Raw genomic sequence first — 26,928 nt, 5'->3', positions numbered from 1 at the left:
GGACCCAGGATTGCTTGTGTTTTTATAGTAGGCTTACCTGGTAGTGTAAAAGTAGTAGAAAATACTGGTGTGAGTAGTGTAGAAAATGTTTGTGATAGTATTTCAGTTGATTCTAGTTGAGCTAAACCACTCTTTCCCTTCTGCAGGTGCTAACCGGATTGTTTTGGAAGACTCTAATATCTTGCAGCCTGTGGGACTAACTGTATTTGAAAACTGGCTGTATTGGATTGACAGGCAACAGCAGATGATTGAGAAGATCGATATGACTGGTCGAGAAGGACGTACAAAGGTCCAAGCTCGTATTGCACAACTCAGTGACATTCATGCTGTGAAAGAGCTCAACATTCAGGAATACAGTAAGTGCAATCCCTGTTTGCAAGTGCAAACAGTGCCTGTGGGGCTCGAGGCAAGGAGTGGCCGCAGACAGGTGAGCCTGTTTTGCCTTGTCACTGATCGACATCAGTGCAGATCGAAGGGGCCAGAAGTTGGCATTGTTTTGTGTCTGTGCATTGCCAGGGTGCAATTAAGTTTGTTTCCTTCGGGCAGTTGGCAATGGACTGGAAATTTATCACAAACCCAGCATCATGTTTTGTTGCTGATGACAACTTTTATTGGTAGTCCTATACAGGCACCTGGCATTTGAGTGTCTGTAGGCACAGTGGAAACGTCCTGTTATCCCTAGTAGAGGATTTTCTGGATCACACTAGTGAGTCGCTATTAGGTGTTTACCCCATTTAGACAAGCACAGCTCTCGGGGCCTTTTACTAGCAGTAAATGTTTCAATGGACTGCCTGCCTTGAAGGCACAGTGAACAATTTTTGTTGGTGGCAATTTGTATTGAAAGTAAATGATAGAAGAGCAACATTGCATTGCACAAAGGAAGTGTGTATTAAATAACAATTTGTGTTGAACATGGCTGCACTTTTAAAAGTTTTCTGTTTACCAGGATAGAGCCTTTCTTTCCCCACACACACGCGCTTGAAATGATGGGAGCTGGATGGTTAAAGCAGTGGAGCTGCCATCATCCTGGAGGAAATAGGCCTGGTTAATAGGCTGTGGTGCATGCCTTGGAGAAATATGTAGAAAAATGTCTGGGGATGTTTAATTAAAGCATCAGTGCAGACTACTACTAGTTTTATTTGCTACTAATCTCAGTAAATCTGTCAGGAGTTCCAAGAGAAGTATGTTGTCCTTATTAAACATTAAAATGAAGAGACATATTTATCTAGAGCATGTTAATTTGAGTTTTGGAGACAGTGTGGAAGCTTCAGAATTCATAAATTAGAAAAGTTTACTTTTTTAATGGTCTTTGATAGAGAAAATGAAGTATGGAATCCAAGGCATCTTTTTGTATTACTAATGCTACTATTTTTGCTGCAGAACTAATTCTGCGTTGCACAAGAAGCAAAATGTTTTGAGTACCATTTACTGTTTTAGTAGATCCCGTGGCACCTTTCTTAGTGTTTCAGATCACGACAGTTATCAGTGTGCATGATAATTATTGATGTGTGTAAAGGGAAAAAATGCACACAACAAAACACAACTTTTTTCAGAGTTGTTTTTAGTAGTGCTCTCCCCAGGGGGAAGGAAGTAACGAAGGGAGTCCTGTGAGCCCAAAGGAATCACTGGAAGGTCGGAAAAGAGGTGGTTTCTTGTCAGTACCTGTCTGTCTTATTTTTAAAATCACAGGACAACATCCTTGTTCTCAAGACAATGGTGGCTGCTCACACATTTGCATCGTGAAGGGCGACGGCACCACACGCTGCTCTTGCCCGGTCCACCTTGTTCTGCTGCAGGATGAGCTGTCCTGCGGAGGTAAGTCCTTCCCATGCTCTGTGTGACTGAGCTTTCAGCTTCTGGGTTGGGGGGCCCTTCATCTTTAGGGGTGGCTTCTGAGCAGAAAGAATGTGACAGTGCACCAGGTGCTGTTATATGCTTTTACACGCTTACCTCTTTGCCTCCCCCCAGCTAAACCTGCAAGTATTGAGAAGGAGTAAGAGAAGAGGAAAAATTCACTAGTTGACTGTTGAATAAGGATTTCTGTTCACTCTTTCTACTCAAGACCACTGAATCATTTCAACTTGATTTTTTAATTGTATGATTTTTATTACTTTTTTTCTATCACTCTGCACGTTCTCCTTTTTCAAATAGTGGTAGATTCTCATGTTCTGGCATATTGCACCATGTCTGTGCCATTTTATTCTTCTCTGCTGTCCTCCTCAAACTCACCCTGTGTGTGTCTTTCTGAACTGCGGTCCCAGAAGGGCGAGTTGCCTCCTCCATGGTGATACGACCACTGTAGCCTACGCCCTGGTGTCTCCAAGGGTGGGGTTGAAATGGGGGAGAGGAGAGGCACTTTGGTGCCTGGGTCTCTTTGTGCCACCGTACTGAATGGATTTATTGTGCCATCAAGGCGACGTGTGGTCTCACAATGGAACAAGAGCTAACATAATCCAGATATTTTCTCAGAGCAAGTTTAATACCAGGCCAAAAAGAGGGGGAGGAAAGGGGGATTAAAAAAAAGGAAGAAAATCCGCACTTACTTACTGCATGAGATTAACAGTTACTGTAGTAAATGTTAAATAACAGCTAACAGCTGTGTTGAGATAGTGGGACTTGACTAGATGGAGGAGTTTTTTGTCGTTTTAAAAGAGTTTTGACTGAACAGAGCTGTCGAGGGCACATAACTAGACATTGAGTCACTGTGCATCCATCTGCAGCTTATTACATCCTTTTAACATTTTCTATACAATGACTGTCAAACATTAAAAAGAAAGTGAGCCATAAGTTGTGTGTACAGTGGTGTTGCAGGAAAGGGGGAGCAGAAAAGTGTGTTGACTCTTAAATGAAGACTTTTGAAGACCTACTAAGAGAAAGGGTGTAAGAGGCTGAAGTGGGAAGGGAAGAAAATAATTGTGTTTGGCGTGTGCATGTTTCTCTGTTCTTGTTCTTTGTCTAATGAGCCTCCATCGATGTGAGCCTGCATCAGTCACATGGGGCTTAAGATCTGCACAAAAGACTCTGGAGGCAGGCGGGAGTGGAAGTTACCTTATGACATGGCACGTTTATCAGCTGCTTGATAAATGAAAGCAGCTGAGCTCTTCTTGTCCTTACCTGTCCTGATCTGCTGTTTGTTCACCTGGATTTTTAATTTTTGTTTGTTTGCTTGATTTTTAAAGAACCACCAACATGCTCCCCTCAGCAGTTCACCTGTTTCACAGGTGAGATTGACTGCATCCCGGTGGCCTGGCGCTGTGATGGTTTCACTGAATGTGAAGACCACAGTGATGAAAAGAACTGTCCGGTGTGCTCAGACACCCAATTCCAGTGTGAAAGTGGACAGTGCATAGATGGTGCCCTCCGGTGCAATGGAGAAGCAAATTGCCAGGACAACTCTGATGAGAAGAACTGTGAAGGTACAGAGGATCTTTCGGAGTGTGATGAAAATAAAGCTGTCGTGGGGACACTATGATAGATATCAAAGTTATTGCTGAGTAGGATTTGGAAGGATCCGAGGTTCTGCTAGTTTTTAAACTGATCTATTGAGTGGGAAATTATTTCACAACTCCATACTTTTGTTTCTCCACCTGTGAGATAGAAATAACACTGATCTCCTGCACAGTGATTTAAGCTCTGCTTGTGAAAAGTACTTTTAAAAAGATGATACATTTTTAAGCTCTAAAAACCTGGTAACTGGGAGTGAATTACAAAATGGAGCAAATCCTTGTCATAGTTTTTTGTGTATTTTGTACCGAGTAAAGATCTTGGGATTGTTTATTTTACAATACCTGGATAAAAAGAAGTTAAGCTTTTGTGAGTAAGTGGGAGTGAGAGACAGATGAGATTTCTGGAGACCTCTTCTTCCTATAGAGCATGGCAAAAGAGGGTATTTAAGCCATCGTTACAGAGGGAAGTGCTATTGCCAACACAATGAGAATTAGGTTACTTTAATTTCAGAAAGGACAGGTTATGCTGGTGGAATCTGAAGTACCCCACCACTATACAACGTGAAACATGAGCCAACTGACCCTTTCCGCACTGTGCAAATAGTGAGGAGTTGTAGGGACGACTTGTAAGCTTGAAATGATGCTTCTTCTCTATATCCTTTCAGTACATTTTCCTTCTTTTAAGAGACTGTCTAAGGGTCTTTGAATCAAGGCTGAATTTATTTCCAAAAGATGTGTTCCAGCTCAAACAAAACCACACAGACTGATGCAGAAATTCCTGTGTGATGAAAGGTGATTGTTGGCCAGATGAGATGCTGACATCTGAAAATACGTTCTGCAAATTAGCTTCTCAGTTGCCATCCAGTGACTGGAGATATCAGACCAGGGGCTGTTGATGACTTTCAAAGTGGCCCTGTTATTCAGAGTATTCAAGTTTATTACAGATCAGAAAAGCCTTTAGTTTAACTTCTTAATTCAACTGAAGTCAGAAACAATTTCTGGATTTATGAGTAAAAGGAGGCAAAAATATGTGTAAACAACAGCAGCCAGCACCTTGCCTGCACTACCTTTTTTCCCCAAAGTGGTAGGTTATTTTTTGAGTATACTGGCAAAGCTCCAGTTTGATCTTCTGTCTTTCATTTCAGTTTAAAAACATAATTTCAAGTGAAATACATTGTCCCGTGATCAAGGAGTTTTCTGGTTTACAGTAAGAGCACGAGGGCATTGAGAAACCACATTTTTCTTTCTTAAACAATTTTATCATCATGGTTTGGCAGATTTATTTTTAATAACTTAATTCTCTCTTACATTACAGTAAATGCTTAGAGTTGGGGATTCTTATAGTAATTTTGCAATAAGCACGTCCTGGGATAAGTGCCTGTGTTCTCAGTGGCCTTCTGCTTCTGAGTTATTTTAGTCAAGGTAACTTTATCTTGTAGTGTGCTTATTGTAAATAGGCAGTAAGGACCCACCGTGCAATATCCTTCACAGAACACTGAATCACTACTTCTGCATGGTTGGCATGAGGGATTGTGTGTGTCACGGGCTACTTCAAGAAATGAAGCTAGCAGCAGGCTAAGCTCTCCCAAGATGCTCCTGATTGTATGCTTTGGTGTCTTGTTTTCTTAATCATTTTAAAGAGTAGAAGTCTTTGATACTGACTCTTGGTGTGTGTGGGGTTCTCTTGCCAGTGCTTTGTTTAACTGATCAGTTCCGCTGTGCCAGTGGGCAGTGCATCGGGAAAAGCAAGAAATGTGATCACAACCTGGACTGCAGCGACAGCTCAGATGAGCAAGGATGCTGTAAGTGTAAAACCTGAGACTAGAGACTTGATTGCAGCATCCAAAATTTCTTTCTTACCTTCTCTATGAGTTAGATTTTATTCTGCCAGACTGAATTAATTGTTCCCAAAATGAATGCTCCTGTTCATAACTGCTGTCATGCAATTAATGCACAACGTGGTGGAATAGGAATAACAAAAATAACTAGTATTCTGAACGAGTAGTCTCTGAGGCAGAGCAGGCTAGTAATTTTTCCACTTACCTTTTTAAACCTTTAAAAGAAATAAAAGGTTTGTTTTACTATAATCTGTTAGTATGCTGAGTTGGTGCAGTGTTTAAAAAAAAATCTTTCTAGCAGCATGAGGCTTTTATATATAACTGCTCTGCTTCATGGTTTTCTCATCCAGAGAATTAATAGCAGGTGCTTTTAGAATCAGAGGAGCACTCTGTTTACAGAGTAAACCTTCTAAAATTTCCTTTGTATCTTGAGAAGATGTAATTCTGAGCTTGATTTATGATTTGTAACGTGATATCCCCTACCTTGAAATCTCCAGGGCTCTGCAAGAAAACCACTGCCTTTAAAATTCCAACTTGAAAGTTCATTTTCACTGTTGGTGCTATGAAAGAAATTGTAAATAGGGACATCTCTTCTTGTGTTAGAGATCCGTATATCACAGTTGACACATGCATAACTTAAAAATACAAAGCCAGAGTTGGACCCTTGATCTTAAGAAGGAGTAATAGGAGTCATGCTACCAAGTTATTAGTGACATTATCACAGACATGTATAGTAATCTTTATTATAGTTCATATATTTTCTGGTTTTGTAACAGGGTATGGAAAATTAGCCCACCCAGAGTAAGACTGCAGTTGTCACTGTCCTTCTTCCAGTATGATCAGAAGTCTGTTTACTTATCTCTGTAGACTGTGACAAGCTGGTTAAAGTGTGGGTTTGGTGTTCAGGGAGAAGAAAATGTGCTGAGGAAAAGAGTTTCAGTAATGGGTAAGATGTAAAACACTGACTAGAACAGGAAAATACTTTAAAGTCAGCTTTTCTTGTCAAATTCATGAAGCACAGGCAGGGGGTTGTCAGTTATTCCCAGAAATGTCATTGCTTAGAATTGGTATTGTAGGGAAAGCCACTCATTTTGACTGTTGAATAATCATTTCAGATCCAGATTCCTCATAAGGCTGGCACCTCTAAAGCTGATGCTCAGCTATATCTGTAACCATCGGTGTGGGTCAGATGTGGTGTAGGTTAGGTAGTTTAATAAATAGCAGCAAACCCAAAATTCATCGTTGGTACATCACCTCTACTGTTCAGCGTAAGCGAACGTTACACAGTTGAGAAAAGGGAGTGCCAATCTGTTATATTGAGTGATAACCTAGGTGCTTATGTGATAAGGTGCAACATGAAAAGTAGTTGTCATCGTCTTTAATGACAAGAAAAAGCATAACTGGAGTCCCCAGCACAGTGCCATCCAGAGTCATGGCTGCAGGTCTTGTTCATCCAGTTCAAAGGATAGCCCTGCCTGTCAGCATGAAGCAAGATCAGGACCTGGTTCATAAACCCCCCTGCACATGCATGTACTGTTCATTTCCTGGCATTTGTATTCAAAAACCTCTCTGCATGCGTGGAGGTCATGTTGTGCACAGGTCACCCTTTTGGACACTCAGTGTCTTTAAACAGACCTGTCCCAGTACCTGTTTTTTCCTCCCATATATTAATTTGAAAGCTGTTGTCTGCCTACAGAAGAGGAGGCTTTTATTTTTCCTGTGTGGAAAGATGTCAGGAAAACTGATGTTGGTACATGAAGCTGTTGGATTAACTTACACAATCTGATTTTCCTTTTTCCTTTTAGACACAACGGAGGAGCCTGCGCCACAGCCCAACAACACAATAGGCTCCATCATTGGTGTGATCCTTACAGTTTTTGTGGTTGGAGCAATGTACTTCATCTGCCAGAGGGTGCTGTGCCCACGCATGAAGGGAGATGGGGAAACAATGACCAATGATTACGTGGTGCATGGACCAGCCTCTGTACCTCTTGGTTATGTGCCTCACCCAAGCTCTTTGTCAGGGTCTCTTCCTGGTGAGTAAATTATGTGATCCTTGTCCTGCTCTTTGGCACCTCATAGTTGTTGCTGAGGATGCTGTGCACATATGCACAGGAGATGTCTGTTCCAGATGCATAATTCTTGGAAGCCAGGACTGTCAAGGTTTGTCACCATCCTTCTTTATAATAATGAGCTGCTATTTTACCTATGCTATTCACAAGCATTTAGATACTTAGCAGAACTGTAAGCTCAAATAGATACGCATACCGTGGGAGTTCTCTTCTTTTGCTACTAAAGCAGCCTCTTTTTGGACTATTATAGCATCAGCAAGGTGTCATGACAGTACAGGGTGAAGTTACAGAGTTATATTCATGGGACTTCAAACATCATGTAATTATTCTTGTTAGATTTGTAGACTGGGTTTGTATGCTTGTGAAACTTCTTGTGAAGTCTGTAATGACCAGCAATTAACTGTGGTCTCAACTTATTTCATTTGATGATGAAGTTTCCAACACCAATCCAAGTGCATGATGCTACCGCTCTTTAAAAAGTAAGACTTAACCGCAATGTTGCACTTCATCTATATGCATTGCTTCTGTATATAGTGATTAAATATGTACTGTAACTTGTGGCTTTGGATCCAGCAGGTTCCAGTCAGAACACAGAGGTTCTGTGAGGCTGTTACAGGGTTAAAATAATGCACCACATTTCTTTGCTTTCTGTAATAACCTGCTTTCATAAGGGGAGAGTCTTTGAGCAGAATTTTCACCATTATTTCGAGCACAGTGGCATACCTCTCCATTTCCTGCTTGGACTCTCTGCCACTGTGCTTCAGTCCAGTAGCAAAAGCTCACTTAATAGTGTGGAAATGAAAGAACACAAACCCTCTCTGCTCTTGCACAAATTTCAGTTGCTCAGTTGAGGTGGTCAGAGTCAGTTTCATGTTTTATTCTGAGGCTTAGAAATAGTGCCTGAATGCCTGTTCTCTCAAGTCTTTTCCAGCCGTTCAAGTGAAAGAAATCTGTTTCTCTTCACACAGCTCTAGTATAGCCCAGTGCCAAGTCCTGCAGTTGAGTAGCTGATACACAAAACCAACATGTTTATTCCCTGATGGTCTTCATTCCAGCTGTCAATCAAGGAGCACTGAATTTGCTCCTAATACCAAGAAGATTAATTTTGGTTTTAGGAGTTGTGCTTATACTGCTGTTATCCTCTAGATTTTTTTTTTTTAAGCTTTCTTTTCTCTGTTTGCTTCAAAGAATGGAATATTGACATACATCTTTGTTCTTCTTTAGGGATGTCTCGAGGTAAATCCGTGATCAGCTCCCTCAGCATTATGGGAGGGAGCAGCGGGCCACCCTATGACAGGGCCCATGTCACTGGAGCCTCTTCCAGTAGTTCTTCAAGTACCAAAGGCACTTACTTTCCTCCAGTAAGTCATTCTATTATTCATAGACCTTTAACTTTCAGGGAAGTGCCACTGTCTTTCTGAGGATAATTAATTGACAGGTGAATGTTTTGTTTTAGATTTCTAGCCTAATAAACTTGTTTAAATATGGAGTAAGTGATTTTGAAAGGGAAGGGAGAGGAGATTGTCTTCTTCGAAAACAGTATAGGAATTTTCTATTAATTTTAAAAAGTTGTGAGAGAGCTGAGTGCCAGAAAAAGATGTTAGATTGAATGTCAGGAGAGATGAAAAAATCCCTATGAATGTTGAACAGCTCTGGCAGCGCGATCTCCTTTCATTATACTCTGCCATGTGCCTCTGGAGGTAAGGCTATGGTTGATTCTGTATAGACCTTTCAAGGAATTAAAATTAAGTTTTGTGTCATGTGTCTTGCAAGTGACAGATAAATAAATAAATAAACAAATGTCTTGCAACTCCATAGCATTCCTCTAGTCACAAATGGGTAGTGTGCTGTGCTAGATGCTATATAAAAGTTGGTACCAGCCCTAGAGGGCTCCCTGTCTCTTTACTTCTAGCATCAGTGGTGGTTGTTTTAGCTATTTTTATATGAAGCCCACCAAGCCACTATTGAGTGTTAGTTACATGCTTGGTCGGTGCAGGCTGAAATCTTCAACTGTCTGTTTTCAGTTCTGAGAATCAACCAATCATGTTATACCTTTAAATTAATCAAAATACTGTTTGTGCAGTAAGAGCATGCCTGTATAGGGAAGAAATGCTTGCCTTGGACAGCATGCTGCAAATATTATAAACAGCATAATACTTGGGGACTACAGCTAACAGGAGCAGACATCTGCCAGTTTGCCTCGGGCAGTGGTATCCCTAGTGACAATCTAGTATTGAACAGCTAGCTTCAACTTTACTTTTTGGCACTGGGTATGTCAAAATAGCAACAGCAGTCAGCGTGTTTTGAGAAGAGCTTAGGAATAACTTCAATAGGAATAGTAACAAACGACATTTCCAGTGTCTGTTAAAGAACTGGGGAATAAACAGAAGAAAAATCCTGTTTGTTGGGAAGGGCTATGCAGGCAGTTCTTACCTTAAGGTTCCTATTAAACAGTACTAAAAAGAAATTTATAAACTGATGTTTTCTTGATTCTCTTTTTTTTTTTTTAACTGTGGCTTTTTTCTTTTTTTTCCCTTAGATTTTGAACCCACCACCATCACCAGCTACTGAACGTTCACATTATACCATGGAATTCGGTTATTCTTCAAACAGCCCATCCACTCATAGATCCTACAGGTAATTATTATTACAATAGCTTCCATCAGGATCAAAGCAGTTAGCGTGGAAAATGCAGAATAAAGACAGCCTCTGCTCTGTAAGAATTGCAATCAAAGGCCCTAATTCTGCAAGCACTAAAACAGGTGCTTAAATGGGTTCACATGTATCGTGTCACTGAAGCATGCCTTTAAGTGCAGCACTGTTTGAGGTAAATGGTACCATAAGTGGGTTAGTGGTACACCTCTCGGGTATATTGCTTTAGGGGGAATGACAACATTAATCACAAAATTAGCTAAATGCCAAAAGAAACCTGGTACCATGATAACATTGAGCCAAAAATACTTACCCTGGAATGAACCCTGCCTTGTTTTAGGCTTCTGTTGTAAATAATTTGTTATGTAATTATCAGAAATGATAGGCAAACACCATGCGGAGGAAAGTTGGCAATATGAAGGCGAGTAGGTCAGAAGTAATGTTAATATTATGGCCTAGATAAAGCACAGAAATTCTGATTTGACATATTAAGGGTTAATATCTGAAAAAGGCTGCTAACCTTTTGCTTATTTTCTCTGAGTAATATTTATGGGCATACAAGCTTTATCTCTGTTTACTTGAATGTATCTTTCTCACCTTCCCTGTAAGATGCTATTTAGAGTTCATTATCGTTTTATAACTAGTTACCAAAAAGAAAGAGACACCTACCACCCAAGGGTGTAAAGGTTCCTCTCCCAAATCACTAGTAGATCTGGTCAAAGAGAAGAGAGCACTGTGTTTGTCTATTGAAAGAAATGCCTCCCTAACACAGAGCCTTTGGGGGCTTTTGGATAATGAGGTCTCTGGGGCTGAAAAGACATCTCTTCTCTATTAGCAGAAAATATGGCCTCTGTTGTGCAGAAGGTCAGAGCTGATGTTTATAATGGTCCCTTGCAGCCATATGAAAAATATTCTAAAATTATGAGTAATTTTTTAATGAAATAAACCCAAATTTTGGTACCAGCATGAATCATGCTGATCACTGATTAGCTGATGTGACTTTTAGTGTTAAAAGTGGTATTAGGAATGTAGTGTAGGGTTGAATGTTTTCCGAATGCTCCCCCACCCAAAAATAAACCCTGGCCTTGCTGCTTCTGATCCTCCTGTCTTTACTAATGTTCTGACTTGAATAGAGGAGCTGCATTCACACCCGCCTCCGATGACTGATTTTGATGCTGGCAATTGTAGGTACCACCCACCTCCCTTTCTAATTTGTTTTCTTTAAACTATCTTGGGATCATTTTAAAAGATGTTTTGTGGTAGCAGCATTTGGGAATTCCATCCCAGTTACTGCTCTGGCGGTTGATTCTCCTGACTGCTATGAATGTGCCAGATGATTTTCAGTCTACCTCTTTCCCTGGACTTGGAAATTAGCATCCATAAACTGGATAATGGAAATAGAATATCTTCTCCATACAATTGCAACATAGCTATTTTTTTCCCCGGTGCCTTTCCAGCCCCGCTCTCTTAGTAGCAACTCTTTCTACCTCAGTTAAGGTCTTAGGGACCCTGTTGCCTGTAGATAATTAATAATTAGTATCCCTTTAACTAGTTGCTGTATTTTGATGCTGTAGCGCAAAGGTGGGCCTTCTGCAGGGGAGTTAGTGAGTTTGTGATGTCAGAGAGAGGAGAGTGTGATGCTATGTATGTACTGCAGAGGTTGACCAGCTCTCCGTTTCCACCTTGGCTTATCCGCCGCTCGCTTGTTCGCGGGCGCATCGCCCGAAATGCATGGTCTTTCTATATGCTGATGCTTTTCCCATAAATCTCCTCACTGCAGCTACAGGCCTTACAGCTACCGGCATTTTGCACCTCCCACGACGCCCTGCAGCACAGATGTCTGTGACAGTGACTATGCCCCCAGCCGAAGGGTCACGGCAGCGACGGCCAAGGGCTATACCAGTGACTTGAACTATGATTCAGAGCCCGTCCCCCCGCCACCCACTCCACGCAGCCAGTACCTGTCGGCAGAGGAGAACTATGAAAGCTGCCCGCCTTCCCCATACACGGAGCGGAGCTACTCTCACCATCTCTACCCACCGCCGCCATCTCCCTGCACGGACTCCTCATGAGGGGTAGCCCCCCCGCCCCATTACCTGCCTCCGCCGTGAAAGTGTAAATACAAAATGTTCTACTGGGGAGGGGGGAGGGAGCTCTCGGCGAGGGATAAGGTAGGACAGTGTACAGTTAAATGTTATTAAATGGGGTGGAGGAATACTGAAGATATTTGTACAGAAGAAAAAAAAAAAGGATATTTATATATTTTCTTAAACAGCAACTGCTGCTTGTGCCATAAGAAGAAAAATTTTTGTATAAAAGAACCCAGACATTTGTACAAAAAGTTTTTATTTTTGCAAATGGAACACAAAAACATGCCTTAATCCAGTGAAGTGACTGAGCACATAAGGAAATGGAAGGACCAGGATGTGTTACTTCTCCAGCGAGGTGAGATGTGGAGTTTGTCAATACCAAAAATGTTTAAAGTAATTAATAATAAAGAAGTCCGTCTCAGAGCAGCATACCATAGATACTTGGAAGTAGCCAAAAAACCTCTATGTTAACTACGGAGGGCCAGCAACTAAAGTTAAACTTGAAAACGCAGTCAGGACAGATATTAACCTTACACAAAGGGCTTTGTTTTCTACAGGAATACAGCAGTCATACCAGTGAATCCAGAAAAATAATCACACGCTTCTTTAAATGAATACACCTCTGTTTTTCCTTAATGCATTTACCAAACTAGAGCATTTAGAGCTCTGTCCTTGCTTCTGGAATTTCAATGATTTTTGTTGGGTATATTTTAAAGTTTGCCTTTTTCCCCTGTTTAGCTTTTCCCATCTCTTCTGCATCCTTTCTTCCTGCCCATGTCACTTTAAACCATGATATCCTTATTTAAAGTACTGCTAGAACTGGGCTGCTGTAAATTCTTTTTTTTCTCCTAATTAGCCTTGTCATGCAGTGAGTGTCATGCTATACGTTACCTTCTTCATTTTGCCAACACGGTAGGATTCTGTTTTGTACCAGGTCAGTACAATTTTCACGCAATTGACAATGGTAATATGCATATACCTGAATGATTTTTAGTCCCTTAAAAAAGAAAACCTTATTTTGACCTAGTGCCCAAAAAATGTCAAATATTTTTATACCACATATAATATAGACAGCATATTTATAAACTATAAATTTAACCGTGAATTGTTAGTTTTACCATAAATGAATAATATATCCTTGCAGTACTTTCAGTGTATATTGATATGACAGTATACAAATCATATATATAAAAATATATATATTATTTTTTCCTAGTAAGGAAGCATTTAACTTTCAGTGGAGCAACTGTCCATAAAAAAATGGATGTTTTGATCATTGGAAGGGGTTCCCATGCTGTATTAAGTGCTCATGATTTCTTTGTGTTAGGTAAAGCCAGTTTTTCTCAGTATGATTTTGACATACCTCCTCTTTTGCGTGGTGTGAGTTTAATACTTTAGTATTAACTGCTGTGAATGTCAAATTTTAAGATATTCTTAACGAAACCATTTTATATTCGCATCTCTATTTTTGTATATTATCATATTTAACCCCTTCTCCCGTCAGCCTCACCATGGTGATTTTGACAGGGAGAGTATATAATCAAGTGAAAACATTATTTGTGTAGGTTGAGGGGCAACCTAGGATATTATTAACTTCTCTTTGACTCCGGTGCAGTGTTTTGAATTTGCTTTGACTGTAGTGGAGCTCGTAGTGTACCTGACCTTAGCTGGCATTATGCATTTGCACCTTCTGTTGACATCAAATCCACGTTGAATGTGCTCGATGCCGTCAAAGACTGGCCCTCTGAGTCTTCTCTCTCAAAACAAAGGTACCGAGGACCTTCCGCCTCCTAGCCTTTGGGTATAGCATGGGTGTAACAACTCTTCAGAGGTGCCGTTTGGGTTTTATTGTTCTCTGTTGCTTGTTTCCCAGCCAGTCTCAACTAAAAGAGAAATAATCTGAAAATGTGGCATGGGCTCTAGTCATGCTGTTGACAGAATTAGTGACAAGTAATTCTAGCTAGTGCTGCCACTCATCTGGAGTACTGGAGCCTCTCTTGGTTTCAGCTCCAAGGAAAACCATGGCATTTGGGATTCCAGCTGTAATAAAGGGTCTTTCTAGTAGTCCAAGATACCTGAGGAAACTTTAAAAAGCCTTGGTGGTCTCCAGGCTATTGCAGTTGATCTCTGGATCTGGCATACTAAGGGTTTTTTTGCCCAGCTTCCTTCTAGGTATCTAGGAATCGTGGTAGCTGTTCTTCTGGCTCTTCCTTGCTGGTAAAGAAGCTTGTTTGTGTTCTCCAGCAGGATGGATGTTGAGGAGGGTATTGTGAACTATAAGGGAACTCGAAACCATTTATATGAAGGGGGGAGGGTGGGTGTGTCGGGGTGGGGGGTGTCGAGGCTGGCACGCCGATGAGAATAGAAACTTCTCTCTTGTTTACATTTTTTCATGTGCAGCATTCCGTGTGGGGTTCACATGTGGAAACTTGCACTAATGAACTCAGAAGAATATTGCATTGTTGTATGTCAGTCCAAGTGCTTGTACTGCGATGGCAATGTTCTCTTCTTGCAAAATACTTTTTTCAGTGTGCCAATTTCTGTTTGAAAAACTCTAAGGCGGTTGAGCTTAAGGAGTGGTATCCTCTTTCTGGTGCAGTTGGACTGCCTCACTGAGGCTTCCTCTGGGAGGGGACTTCCTGCAGGTAAATTCCTAAGTGTGTTAATTACAGCAAGGGTTCTTTAGAAGAAAAATGTTCTCTGCGTATGGACCGTGCTGCCTGCTTTCTGTGCTAGTTCATGTCCACACGTAACTCGACTGAAGTCAAAGGGGTGGACATATAATTCAGTGCAGGATTTGATCAAGTCTTTTTGATACATACGTTTCAGTTTGTGCATCAGATATTTTGAGTGATCTGCCTCTGGGAGGTTCAAGTAAAGAAGGGGACAGTGGACTGACTATGTTTTTCCACTGAAGATGATCAGCATAGGGAGAAGGCTGTTTCTAGTCTGGACTAACCAATGAATTTATTTAGTGGGAAGCTGTGATCTGCCTTTGCAAGTACATGTATTTTCCCAGTAAATCTAGAGTAAAATTTTGAAAGAGTTGATGATCTGTGAAGTTCCTCTTGGGCAGATCTCCAAATTACAAAAGCATTGATGCAATTAGTATGTGCACCTGACACATTCCCAGTGGATAAACCATAGATTGATTGAACACTGAGACGGAACAATTTCTCTCTTCTCCTCTCCGCCACTGAGCCAGTCACGATTCATATTCTCTCCTTCCCTCAGGGAGGATCATGCTTACTCCTGCTTCTCAAACTGGCGGAGATAGCTAAAGTGGGTTTGTAGCATTAGCATGGAAGTGGTCTCATTGATGTCGGTGAAACTGTTCCTTGTCTTTTAAGCTAAGCACAAATGTCCTTATCTTACAGCATCAGGTACATACACAGTGAGGCATTAACACAAGTACTCATTGTGCACTCTTTCCTCTGTGTAGACACCTGGGGAGTGTTCATAGCTGACTGCCTGGCGATGGAAATAGCTGGCATGCTCAATCAGGAAAGGAACAGTCCTTCGTAGTTTAAAAAAAAAAAAAAAAGGACATTACAGCATAATTTGTTGAAAACTAACCTTTGCATGTTCAGCAGGAGCTTAGCATGTTTAAATGGCAACATTAATGGGACCTAATCTTGCCTTTTAAAGTGATACCTGCCATGTCATACTGCATGCATTTCGTACCTTCCTAAGGAACACTCCTAATTTCTCCACTGCTTTTGGATACCAAGATATTTATTTGAAAAGAACTTAGATGCGATAAATGGAACATGCACGTAGCATTTGCATTCGAAATAAAGAACGGTTTCCATGAATATAAATTCATGCAACCTGTGCGTATACATTAAATTAAATGTTTACAGTAATGCAAAATATGCAAATGAACCAATCGATATCAAAGGATTCATTTTGCTGTGAGTTGTAACATTCAGTATTGTAAATTCCAGATTACTGCCATAATATTTTCCCTCCATGTGCATGTACAAGTATATGTATGCAGGTACACATATCTTTGATAATGTGAGTTTACCCAAAGCTAATAATTTTCTCTCTCATGCATACGCATTCACACGCCCCCATTGGCAGATTCAGCCTCCCTGCCTTTCAGAGGGCTAATGCTGGATGCTGTCCTGCTGTCTCACATAAGCTGGACTTCTTTTGGCCAGGTTGTAGGACAGACAACAGAAAACTAGATACTTTAAACCTGAACAGTTAATGCTCTGTCATACCAGACAGGAGAGGAAGCACATTTTTTATACTGTTCCCTTACTTTTGGAGTCCATTTTGCAGATGAGTAAAACTCTTCTGTTTTCAGTAGGTACATAAAAATCAATCTGTTGTAGTCCTAGTGGAATTATGAAGAAAATTGCGCCTGAACTGCTTGACACGGCAGGTGCTACAATCCACTGCAAGTGAAGGTGCATGCAGAAAATCCCTATTTATTGCACTAATGGGCTTTGGTGGTGTTCTGGTCTCTCCAGTTTGTGCATTGCTTCTCTATTTATTGTAGCTCATTCTCTAGAAATGGCTTGATTGGTGAGTCTTAAACACAGATTCATTTGTTTTACTTTAAAGTAGTTACACCTGTGCTAAGATGAAGAAAAGGCCACTGTGTTGAATATTAAGTATTTCCATTCCTTATTGCTTGGCAAATCTCTTTGAATTAATTGATCACCACCATTCTGGGGGGAACTGCTTGAACTACAGAACTCCCTGGTCACGCATGCTGTTGAACCAAACGACTTCTTCAAAATATCTCTTAAGAAGTAATCAATCACTTTTTTTCCTGACGTTTTTGTCTTGAGCGTGTTTGTCACACAATATTGTTATGGACAGAATCAGCGTTTGAACGTGTACTGTGCATGTAGCAGATTACTTATTATTTCTGCAAAAAAAACCCAGCTGGTTCATTGGGTGCAAAAAGAATTTGAGCGTTGTTATTCAGAAATTGCTTTCTTAGCCATGGGATTTTTTAAATTGCAGTGTCGTGGCGTTACTGCTTGAAAATTAACCTTTAGCTTAATTGGCAGGTGACAGCTACTCCTTGAAAATAAGTTAGGAATGACCTAATAGGTCGAAAATGGGTACAAAACATTCCATTTTTTTTCTAAAAGGAGTAAACTAAAATACTGTAGTGATCAAAAATGGGCAATTTTCTTTCCTTTTCATCTTTAAAAAGGGCAGCTCAGTGGATGATGCCAGCATAGCATTTATAGGGACTGGGTAATCCACTCCAAAACTGTGCAGAGCAGGGTAAGTAAACTGTCCATACTCGATTTGGGCCAGAGATTGTCTTAATAGCGCGCAGCGTGATTGTTATGAGGAAACTATTGGAGAGCAGTCTTGTTCCCCCCTCTTAAATGAACAAGGAGTGGCTTTGAAGTCCTGATTTAAAATGGCTGTAGCCTTAAGCCAGGCAGTTAAGAGTCAGCGAGGGAAAATGAAAGTGTCTTTTTGTAAAGAGGATACCACCAGGCTTAAGCTGAACTAGCCTTGTTTGCAAGTGAAGGATCTGGTGCTGCTTTCAGATTTTTAATCTTGTTTTTGTTTTTTGTTTTGTTTGTTCTTTTTTGTAAGCTTTAATCACTGTTTGTCATTGTCTTAAAGCCAGCTGGTGTCTCTTGTTCATCAACTTTGGTACGATGGTGCTTTGCAAGGATGTATTTATATTATAATGACCAACATTTGGTCAGCCCTATTCACTCATTCACTAACTTTTTTTTTTTTTTTTTTTGTAAAATAAAGTGCTTTACTTGTACGGTGTATATAAACCTTGTACAAAAATCCTTTCCAATTATTACTATAAACTGAGTTGTAACAAATGAAATGTTGATTTTTATAATAAAACTAAGAGTGAAAAAGGAGGGGTACTCTTCATTTTATTTCAGCATCTGGAGGAAAGGTAATTAAAGGTAAAAGTCCATGTGTGTCTTTGCTCTCCATAAAAGCCAGAACGTGCTTAACTTTCTGATGCTGTAGGCAGACTCTGCAAACACTGATGCATTTGCTTGAAACATACAGGTGACTTCAAGCAGTTCTGTTGATTTCCATGATTCTGCAATGCAACTGGATACATTTTAAAGCTAAAAGTCTCCATTATTGATCACACAGATTGGTTTACCAGATAATACAAACCAGACAACTTTACCAAGTAAATCCTTATCAGAGATGCCTGATGATTACTTTGGAGAATGCTGATCTTTAAACCTGTATTGAAATGTTTGCAAAGAGGGAAGTATTTAACTTTAAACTGTAAAACAAATTCTCCCCCTGCCCATCCTATTGCTGTAACAAGTAATTGGATAGGAAGCAGTTCTGAATTTATAAGCTCAGCACAGGAATTTCCACTCCACTTGCATCCACTGGTTGTGGAAAAAAATATGGCTTTGTATTAGCGTGGATCTGGCTACACTAAGATTCTTTTATAGCTCCAGTTTTTCTACATGGAGGCATGGACAAGACACATACCACTGCCCATATCAGTAAAACAGGGCCTACATTTATCAGTCTCACAAAATGTTGTAAAAAATAAATGCTATTCATTCTCAGCTGGTGTGCCGTGCTTATTTTATTTCAAGGTGCTATATTTATTCTACCTTGGAAAATAAGCCATTAGTCTGGAGCTGCTGGGTGCTGCGTTTCTCTCTAAAAAAGCCAGTTGTGAATTGCTGCTAGGCTACAGAAGGCTCACCAGGTCTTTTTTTTTTTTTTTTTCCCTGTAAATAATGGTGGCTGCCTTTCACAGAGTCCATGCAGTTGTTACATGGTAGAAGTTTGTGTACAGCATTCATGTTGTTTTGGATTCCCTGAATCTTGGTCTTTTCCAGATACAGCTGTTAAGCACCAGGGTGCATCTCAAATGCAGTTCTTCAAAGTGCATACCAGAGAGGCGGTATGGACGGACACCACAAAGAGCAGGATCATCCCTATCAATAAGCCATTTGAGTTAAATCTTGAAAAATTAATATTCTTAGAGGGAGAGTGTGGCTCAGGAAACAGAAGTAAGTTGTGTTTCAGCTGCAGCTCCACCATGTGTCTTATCTGTGCCAGCTATCAAGGCCTCCAGAGATGGCAGAGCTGCTGAAATCATGTTAAACCAGGCAGCAAGGGACAGCAGGCATAGTAAGGGACACTGGAGTATTTTCTATCATTTAAAAAAATATTCCCTGCCTGTCTGAGAAAAGACCACTTGGAAGTCTGAAAAGAATTGATTTCCGTTGCCTGATTCTGTGTCTTCCCTTGCACATGTGCACACAAGCAGAGGTGACTGCAAGCGCTGGAATCCTGCCATTGGTTTTATACCAGAGGAGGGATAACACACTGCATCTTTGTTTTGGTAGGGGGAAGAATGCTTCGTTAAGAGCATAAAAGGTGATTTTTTTTTTATTTTTTTTTTTTAATTGGATCTGCCAGCGTTGGCAGCACTTCCCTAAGAAGGTGAGAATGCAAAATCACGGCTTATTCCTGGAGGGCAACTTGCTGAACGTGTTTAACCTGTTTTCATGGAGGAGATTTTGTACCTAGCTGAGTAAAGTCTGCATGGGAATCAAGGCACGTTTGGTAGAACTGCCTACTGAAAAGCAGGCACCTGGCAAGGGGAAGTTTTGCCTTGTATCAAACCTGCTGTCTGCGGCAGCTATTCCTGCATCCCTTTTCCTGGTGCATCAGGTTGGGAACATAAGACATATGTTGCTGGGCTTAGTGAAACAATAGTAAAACAATAACAACAAAAAAATCGTTTCTCCTGTAGAAACTGTGTGTCGGCATAAATAAGCTTTACCTTGCCCTTGTTCACCACAAGATCTATGATGGCAGCTAAATGCAAACTCCCTGTTTATAGGAAAGATAGGGAGCTGCTGGCCCTCTCCTGCTTGCACCCTCTGTTGCATAAAGAAACTGCTTAGCAGGAAAGGTCTGATGCTTGGGTTACCTGGCTTGGTGTGGCATAGCAGTGATCTTACCACAGTTTTGCTTTCACAGCAAGATACCTTTTTCATGAGTTTAAGGGGAATGCTCTGCAGAAACTACGAAGTTTGCTTCTCTGAGAACATGTAAAGAATATTGTTTGAGTCTGAGGAGATGGAAGGATTTCATGTGGTAAGTGTTTTCTGTTTGTCAGTGTTGCCAAAATTCTTAGCCCTGTCTCCTTGCCAAGAAACCAATAACCACCTTAACCCACAGAGCACTTGGCTGGAGAGGAATGACTAAGTGACCCACCACCAAGCTCCCCTTGCATCACCCTGAGCAACGTGTTTCAAACAACTGGTGATCCCTGCTGGTGGTTTGCTGAATAAAGGGGTACAGGCAGCTCTGGTGGCCACTGGGGTGCCGGGAGCCTGTGGTGAAGCATCACAGCTGTCCCAGGAGGGAAGCCCAGAAGTCTTCACCTGCAACTCAGGTCCTGTAAGAGCTCCTCCCTGTTTCCTGGACCAGTTTCCCATGCAGGGGAAAGAGTAGTAGGAACATGTTGCACATCAGAGATGGACAGAGAGGACCGATGCGGCTGGAAGGACTGGGGGGAGAGAGGAGAGGTGCGATGAGGATGTAGTGTTTGTGCTCCAGGCTCGTTGTTCCTCTTTGAGGATGTGCATAAAAAAAGATGAATAAAGGATGCAGGGCGTACGGTAGGAAGGGACCTGGAAGCATGTGGCAATAAGAAGAAAGGGTAATGTTATAGGTGGCTCTCTGAAGTAGCTCAGGAACACGGCGATTGCTCCTCAGCATTGCCATATGAACAACGTGCCTGGTTGGCGTGGCAGGGACTGCAGGGGGAATAACCTGGCAAGGGTGGAGAAAAGGAACAGGTTGGGCAGTTCAGGGCGAAGAGCCAGGGGAGTCTGGCAGAAAAGCAGGGAGTCCTGTGTTTCCTGCACCCTGTCTGTGCTAGGAATGAAATAATCATTAAGGGGCCTGACTCCTATGGGGCCAGACAAGATCAGTTAAGGAGGGAGCAGAGGAGACAATTTAAGAGAGGCCTCTCCTACCATCCCACCTACACCCCCAGTACTCTAGCAGGGAGGAGAGAACAAATGTGGGAGAACAGGACACATAAACACCCCCCTCTCCACCCCCACATCTCAGTACAGGGTTGGGGGTGGGGGAGAAGGGATATGCTGAAGTAGCTGAGAGCATTCCTTTGCGTTCACACCCATAGCCAATCACCTCCCAGCTTTTTCCCAGGTTGCTTCCCTTTTAAAACAAATAGAAAAGAAACCAAGTTGAGAAACCTTCTTAAATAACTTCAGTCCTCTAGCTCTATCATAATGTGTGAAACCCACCTGCACTTTGTGCTAGGTGGGTGCCAAGTGTTTTACACAGCTGCTTTCTCCCTAATGTCACTCGCAGAAAACCAGAATCACAGAATGGTTTGGGTCAGAAGGGACCTTAAAGATCATCTAGTCCAACCCCCCTGCTGTGGGCAGGGATATACAGCATAACAAACGGCAAGGTACGGATGAGGTGCAGCCAGGTAAGGGTCACATCAATAAATTGCTCCAGATGAGAAAGTCTTTTCATTGTATGCAACTGGGTTTTTTTCTGGGTGACGTGGCAGCCGTGAGACTGGGACGAGGACAATGGTGAGAGCCAAGGCTGGGCATCGGTCTGAGCACAGAGCCTGAGATGGCAGAATGAAGTGCTTGTACCCTGGGCGCTGGGGAAAAAAGTGATGGGAATAAGGAGGGGAAAGGAGAGTCACCGGCTGCGTGGCAGAAGCTGAAAAAGGAAAATGCCTAGTGCTGACCAGGTCCAGCACTGGATAAGGCCTTGCAGGTTCTGTGGCCAATGTGAGCCGTTTGCTGATTTTGTGACCTTGGAGATGTGCTCAGTTTCTCCCTGCCTCTGTTTGGTCTTTAAAGCGGGAGGAGAAAACACCCTTGAAACAAAGAGGCTCTTCTGAAGCGAAGCCAGAGAAACCCCCGTGCTGCCGCTTCCCCCCCTTCACCTGGCAAAGGTACCGGCAGGTGGGAGAGCGGGGAAAGGCAGCGCTTCGTGGCTGAGGGAGCCAATGATGATAACATGGTGAGATAAGCCGTTTTCTGCTCAGGCCTTCCTTCATTTGGCTCACAAGAAGCCAGCCACACCACTTTTGTCCCGAAGAGTGGAGCAGCAGTACAGAAATCAGCATCGTGGCTTGATGGGGCAGAAAATGTGGCAGCTCTGGGCTGCTTCGTGAGACCATAAAGGCTTCCTGGTGGGGGTAATGCCTCTTGTGCACTGCCCTGACTGCGTTTCTCAGCAGCAAGGCACTATCGTGCTGGCAAGAGTTGTTGCTGGGGCCAGCCAGAGGGCAGCAGGTGAGCTGAGGGTGGAGATCGCGATAGGGGCGATGCATCAGGAATTGGCTGAGACACCCCAGTGTGCCGCAAGCCCTTTGCCCTCCCGTACGCTCACTGACACTCGCGGAAAGCGTTATAAAAATCTCGTGAGCTGCGCCTGTGTACGGCCTCTTTCCTCTCTTGCACCTCCCCTGGCTCTCGTTACGTGGAGTGCCTAATGAAAACCAGACCTTGGCCTCTGAGGGCATTTAATGTGCTTTTGTGGCTCGTTCCTTAACGGAGGCCACCATTGTCCACGCTGTGAGATCACATTTGACTGCTGTGGAAATGAGCGTGGTGTTGCTGACACGCCGATTTGACTTCAGGTGGGAAGGGAGCAGCAGGTGAATCCTGCAGATAAAGATCCGTAATTTAGGCAAACATGCCTGTGCTGAAAAGCCAAGGAAGAAAAGATCAGAAAATGACCCCTACTGTGGACAGGAGGAGAGTCCGTAAATGAGTTTTTGATTAAAATGGCTCATGAGGCAATAGATGCTTTAAAAAAAAAAAATCCATTTGTGTATTTTTCCTAACTTTATGTTTTTCAGGCGTGCTCTGTTTGCTGGAGACAGAGTGATTCCTCCCTCGACACCACTTTCTTCCTTCCATCCTGTGAATGTTTTGAGAAACCCTGTGGCTTCAGCATTGCTGTGCGGATGGCTTAAAGTGGGCTGTTGTTCTGAAGCACAGCTGTTAGGGATGAATTACTTTATGGAAGATAACCACTTTCAGATGCTCTAATAAAAAGTTGTTCCACCAGCAGCACTAATAACGAAAGCTGATTTTTTTAAAGAACGTACTTCTCTCTCCCATCCTTCCAGCGCGAAGGCCATACGTCCTCTCCACGCTGTCTCTGCGTTGCACCCACCTCTCCAAAACACCCGGACCCTGCCTCATCCCCCTTGGTTTTGGCCCAGCATCCAGTGCTGGGCCGTGCGCAGGGGCTGACAGCAGCTGGTGCTGAGGAGCTCCTCAGCAGCCTGCTCAACCTCACTCAGTGGGTGAGGACTGAAGTCGACCTGTCCCCCCTTGGGGCGGGTGGGCTCTGGCGTTTGCACGTGTGAGGAGCAGGGTGGGAAGGAGGTGGTCAGGGGGAGACGGGCGCAGAGGTTGACGCAGTAGTGATGGGGAAATGCAGCAAATGCTCCCTCCCAGGGAGAGGAGCCGGGGCAGCAGCGAGGCGTGGAGGAAGAGGAGCACACGGACGAGGGGCTGCTTGGCCGTTTCCCAACAGAGTGGAAAGCCCAGCATGCTTCTCTGCCGGCAATCCCACATCCCCACATCCCAGGGTTTCCTGAACAGCTGGGGGAAAATTGCTGACATCAGTTAAACTTGAGTAATTGAGTAGTGTCCTGGTTTCAGCAGGGATAGAGTTAATTTCCTTCTTAGTAGCTGGTACAGTGCTGTGTTTTGGATTTAGGACTAGAACAAAGTTGATAACACACCGATGTTTTAGTTGTTGCTAGGTAGTGTTTACACTAGCCAAGGACTTTTCAGCTTCCCATGCTCTGCCGACTGGGAGGGCTGCACGTGCATGGGGGGCTGGGAGGGGACACAGCCGGGACAGCTGACCCAAACTGGTCAAAGGGATATTCCACACCATATGACGTCATGCTCAGCATATAAAGCTGGGGGAAGAAGAAGGAAGGGGGGGACGTTTGGAGCGATGGTGTTTGTCTTCCCAAGTAACCGTTACGCGTGATGGAGCCCTGCTGTCCTGGAGATGGCTGAACACCTGCCTGCCGATGGGAAGTAGTGAATGAATTCCTTGTTTTGCTTTGCTTGTGTGCACGGCTTTTGCTTTGCCTATTAAACTGTCTTTATCTCAACCCACGAGTTTTCTCACTTTTGCCCTTCCGATTCTCTCCCCCATCCCACCGGGGGGGGAGTGAGCAAGCGGTTGTGTGGTGCTTAGTTGCCCACTGAGGCTAAACCACGACAAGTAGGAAAGATGTATTCCTTCAAATTTTGAAGAAGGAAAGGAAGGAATACCAATTGTCTCCTCCACTGGCATCCCTCTTTCTCCTTCAAAGAGACAAAAAATGCTCAGAAGTCAAAAGTTAGACAGAAGTATGGACTTCTCGTAAAGCCAGAATCCGAGGGAAAGTTATTTGGTGAATGGCACCAGGTAAGGAAGAGTTGCTCTTTTTTTTCCCAGGTCTTTGTAGAAAGCACAGGTCTGTCTGTCAGCGCAGGGGGCATGGGAACGGGTGGGAAAGGGAGAGATGGGTTTTCTGCTGCTTTAGAATACTTGGCTCCTTCTACCACGTGAGTATTTTTTTTCTCTTCTCATTTGACGTTTGAATCATCCTTCAGCTTTAGATGGCTCCAAAATGAGAGGACCAAAAAGACAGACAAGAGACGTAATCCTCATGTCCCAATTGTTCATTTCCTTGAGTTAATTTATTTGGTAATAAAACCTATGTCTTTCCATAACTGTAAAAGACAATGGGCAAAGCACCTGTAGAGCTAAGAGGGCTTGGCAATTCAGAGTCATCATTTACTGCAGGATTTCTCCAACACTTGTTTCCAGTTTACCTGGCATTTGCCTTGCCATTGTGCATGATTAGCTGCTGTTGCTGTAAGCAGGTACTTGGTGGGTTTGGTCTCCTGACTTCAGCATGCCGCTGGGAGCCAGCTGTAAGTCATGGAAAAGATTCTTTCAGAGAGAAGGGTTTGGGTTGGGTTTTTGTTTTTGGCAAGATGCTGCTCTTTATTGCATAGCTGCGTGAGACCGCTTCATATTTGAAATGATCCCTGGCCACTTCTATTCCCGTGTTATTTTGTGACGTGGAAGAGTTGGGGGGTGAATAAAAAAGCACTGCAAGCAAGGATCATATTAAATATGAAGATCCCTCCCTTTTGCCCAAAGGTGCTTCGCTACTTGTAAGTCTAAAAGTCCTTAGAAGGAATTGAATTTCACATGCAGCATCAAGACTGAGAATCTAGTCCTCTCCCTCTATCTGTTACTGCTGCATTGCAACTGTGATGTTAGTTTTATATTTAATGATTTCTAAAGGTTCCTTCCAGACAGAATAGGTTCAGTGATCTGATGTCTCTTTTACATCTTTGTGGGGTTTTAATATATTTTTTATATATATATTAAAAAAAAATGTATTTTTATATACCTAGAAGAACTCAACACCCTATTTGTAATTACAGCTGCCTCCACTTGTTTTCACTGCAATTTTTTCAAGAAAAACCACAAATACTGGATTTTTGGGGTTTTATGTATTTTTATTTTGGTATGTGCACAAAGAAGCTGACAGCCCATCCTTCTTGGGAACAACTACAGCAAAATACTGTATTTATATAAAACATTGCAATAGCTGTGAGAGAGCCAATCTTCACCCATCCTTGGGCTGCTAGAAAGAGGAACCCCGAGGCCAGAAGGTAATTAGCCGACTTACTTTTGAGCTGAGACGCTTGATAATGTCTGTACCGAATTCTCATGAATGAACTGCAAACTCACGTGCATAGTATCAGCAGCAAATTTGTTCTCATAGTGGTTTTCAGCTTGCTTTGCTTGAGTCACTATCTGTAGGTAAAATGATATTTTCCAACCCTTTCTTTTGAAAAACGTTAGTAGCGGTGGGGCAAGCAGGCCATTTAATGCTGGTGATTACGGTGTTTTGCAGGTTTCCCTGCTCCTCTTCCCCATATGAGAGATCCTGGTGTACATATCCACGTGGATTTATCTGCCTATTTTCCTATGCTTTGTCCTATGGTCTGTCCAAGCAGGAGAAGAGAAGGCAGTGCCAACCCATAACTGCCCGCTTGCTTTTCACACTGCTGGGGTTATAAAACAGTGCCCAGGATGGGATGCTGAGCATCACCCTCCAAGGACCCAGTGGTAAGCAAAGAGGATAAGCAGTTTGCTCAGTAGCATTTGAGGGAGCGAGGAGAAGAAAATTATCCCAGGCCCCCCCACTTAGAGCAAAATACAATTTATGAATCTTAAAACCTTTTTCAAAAGCAGAAAGTAAGAAGAAAACTTAGCCTTCAAAGTGATTGTGAGTCACTCCCCTTCAAAGCATTTCCATGGATTTCTTGAAGTTTCTTTCCAGTGTGTATTCCAAACGTTTTTGTGGGGATGATAAATTCTTCCTGTCTCACATTTAATTTTGGTCCCTCAAACTGGCTCTCATTTTGGTTTTTCTTCTGGCACTAAAGGCTAATTTGTCTCCTTTAATTGAATGCAGACACTGCATCTAACATGACAGGCACTACCCACTCAATAATGGGATATTGTCTTTCCTGACTCCTACTTGCCTTAATTAAAAGCAGAGGGCTGACCTCAGTGCCGAACTCTGCCCTATTCCTTGCTAATACTTTTACACATTGCTTCACGCTAAGGCTCGACAGAGCACATGCAAGTTCCTGGCTCGCCAACATCACTTGTTTGTTTGTTATTGTTTTAAGGGCAAGTTTCACTTAGTCAGCAGGAGGTTCCTCCTTGCTTCAGTAGGGCTGGCCCGCTGCCCTGTCTGTCCTTCACCTGCGGGGATGCGGCG

General features: G+C 42.6%; 1 protein-coding gene across 3 annotated transcripts in view; it reads left to right on the top strand.

The window, feature by feature from the left end:
- LRP6 (LDL receptor related protein 6) overlaps positions 1 to 14,385 on the top strand; it is a 131,015-nt gene extending 116,630 nt beyond the window's left edge. For all 3 annotated transcript variants that reach the window (XM_076344663.1, XM_076344655.1, XM_076344674.1), the window contains 8 exons: positions 147 to 356; positions 1,690 to 1,815; positions 3,180 to 3,416; positions 5,138 to 5,248; positions 7,090 to 7,320; positions 8,581 to 8,717; positions 9,896 to 9,993; positions 11,789 to 14,385. In XM_076344663.1, the coding sequence (XP_076200778.1) occupies positions 147 to 356; positions 1,690 to 1,815; positions 3,180 to 3,416; positions 5,138 to 5,248; positions 7,090 to 7,320; positions 8,581 to 8,717; positions 9,896 to 9,993; positions 11,789 to 12,080 (1,442 nt within the window). In that variant the 3' untranslated portion in view covers positions 12,081 to 14,385. The remainder of the gene's footprint in view (positions 1 to 146; positions 357 to 1,689; positions 1,816 to 3,179; positions 3,417 to 5,137; positions 5,249 to 7,089; positions 7,321 to 8,580; positions 8,718 to 9,895; positions 9,994 to 11,788) is intronic.
- The last annotated feature ends 12,543 nt before the right edge of the window (positions 14,386 to 26,928 follow it).

This window comes from Aptenodytes patagonicus, chromosome 1, assembly GCF_965638725.1.
Source record: "Aptenodytes patagonicus chromosome 1, bAptPat1.pri.cur, whole genome shotgun sequence".
Taxonomy (NCBI): domain Eukaryota; kingdom Metazoa; phylum Chordata; class Aves; order Sphenisciformes; family Spheniscidae; genus Aptenodytes; species Aptenodytes patagonicus.
This window is presented reverse-complemented; position numbering and strand designations above follow the sequence as displayed.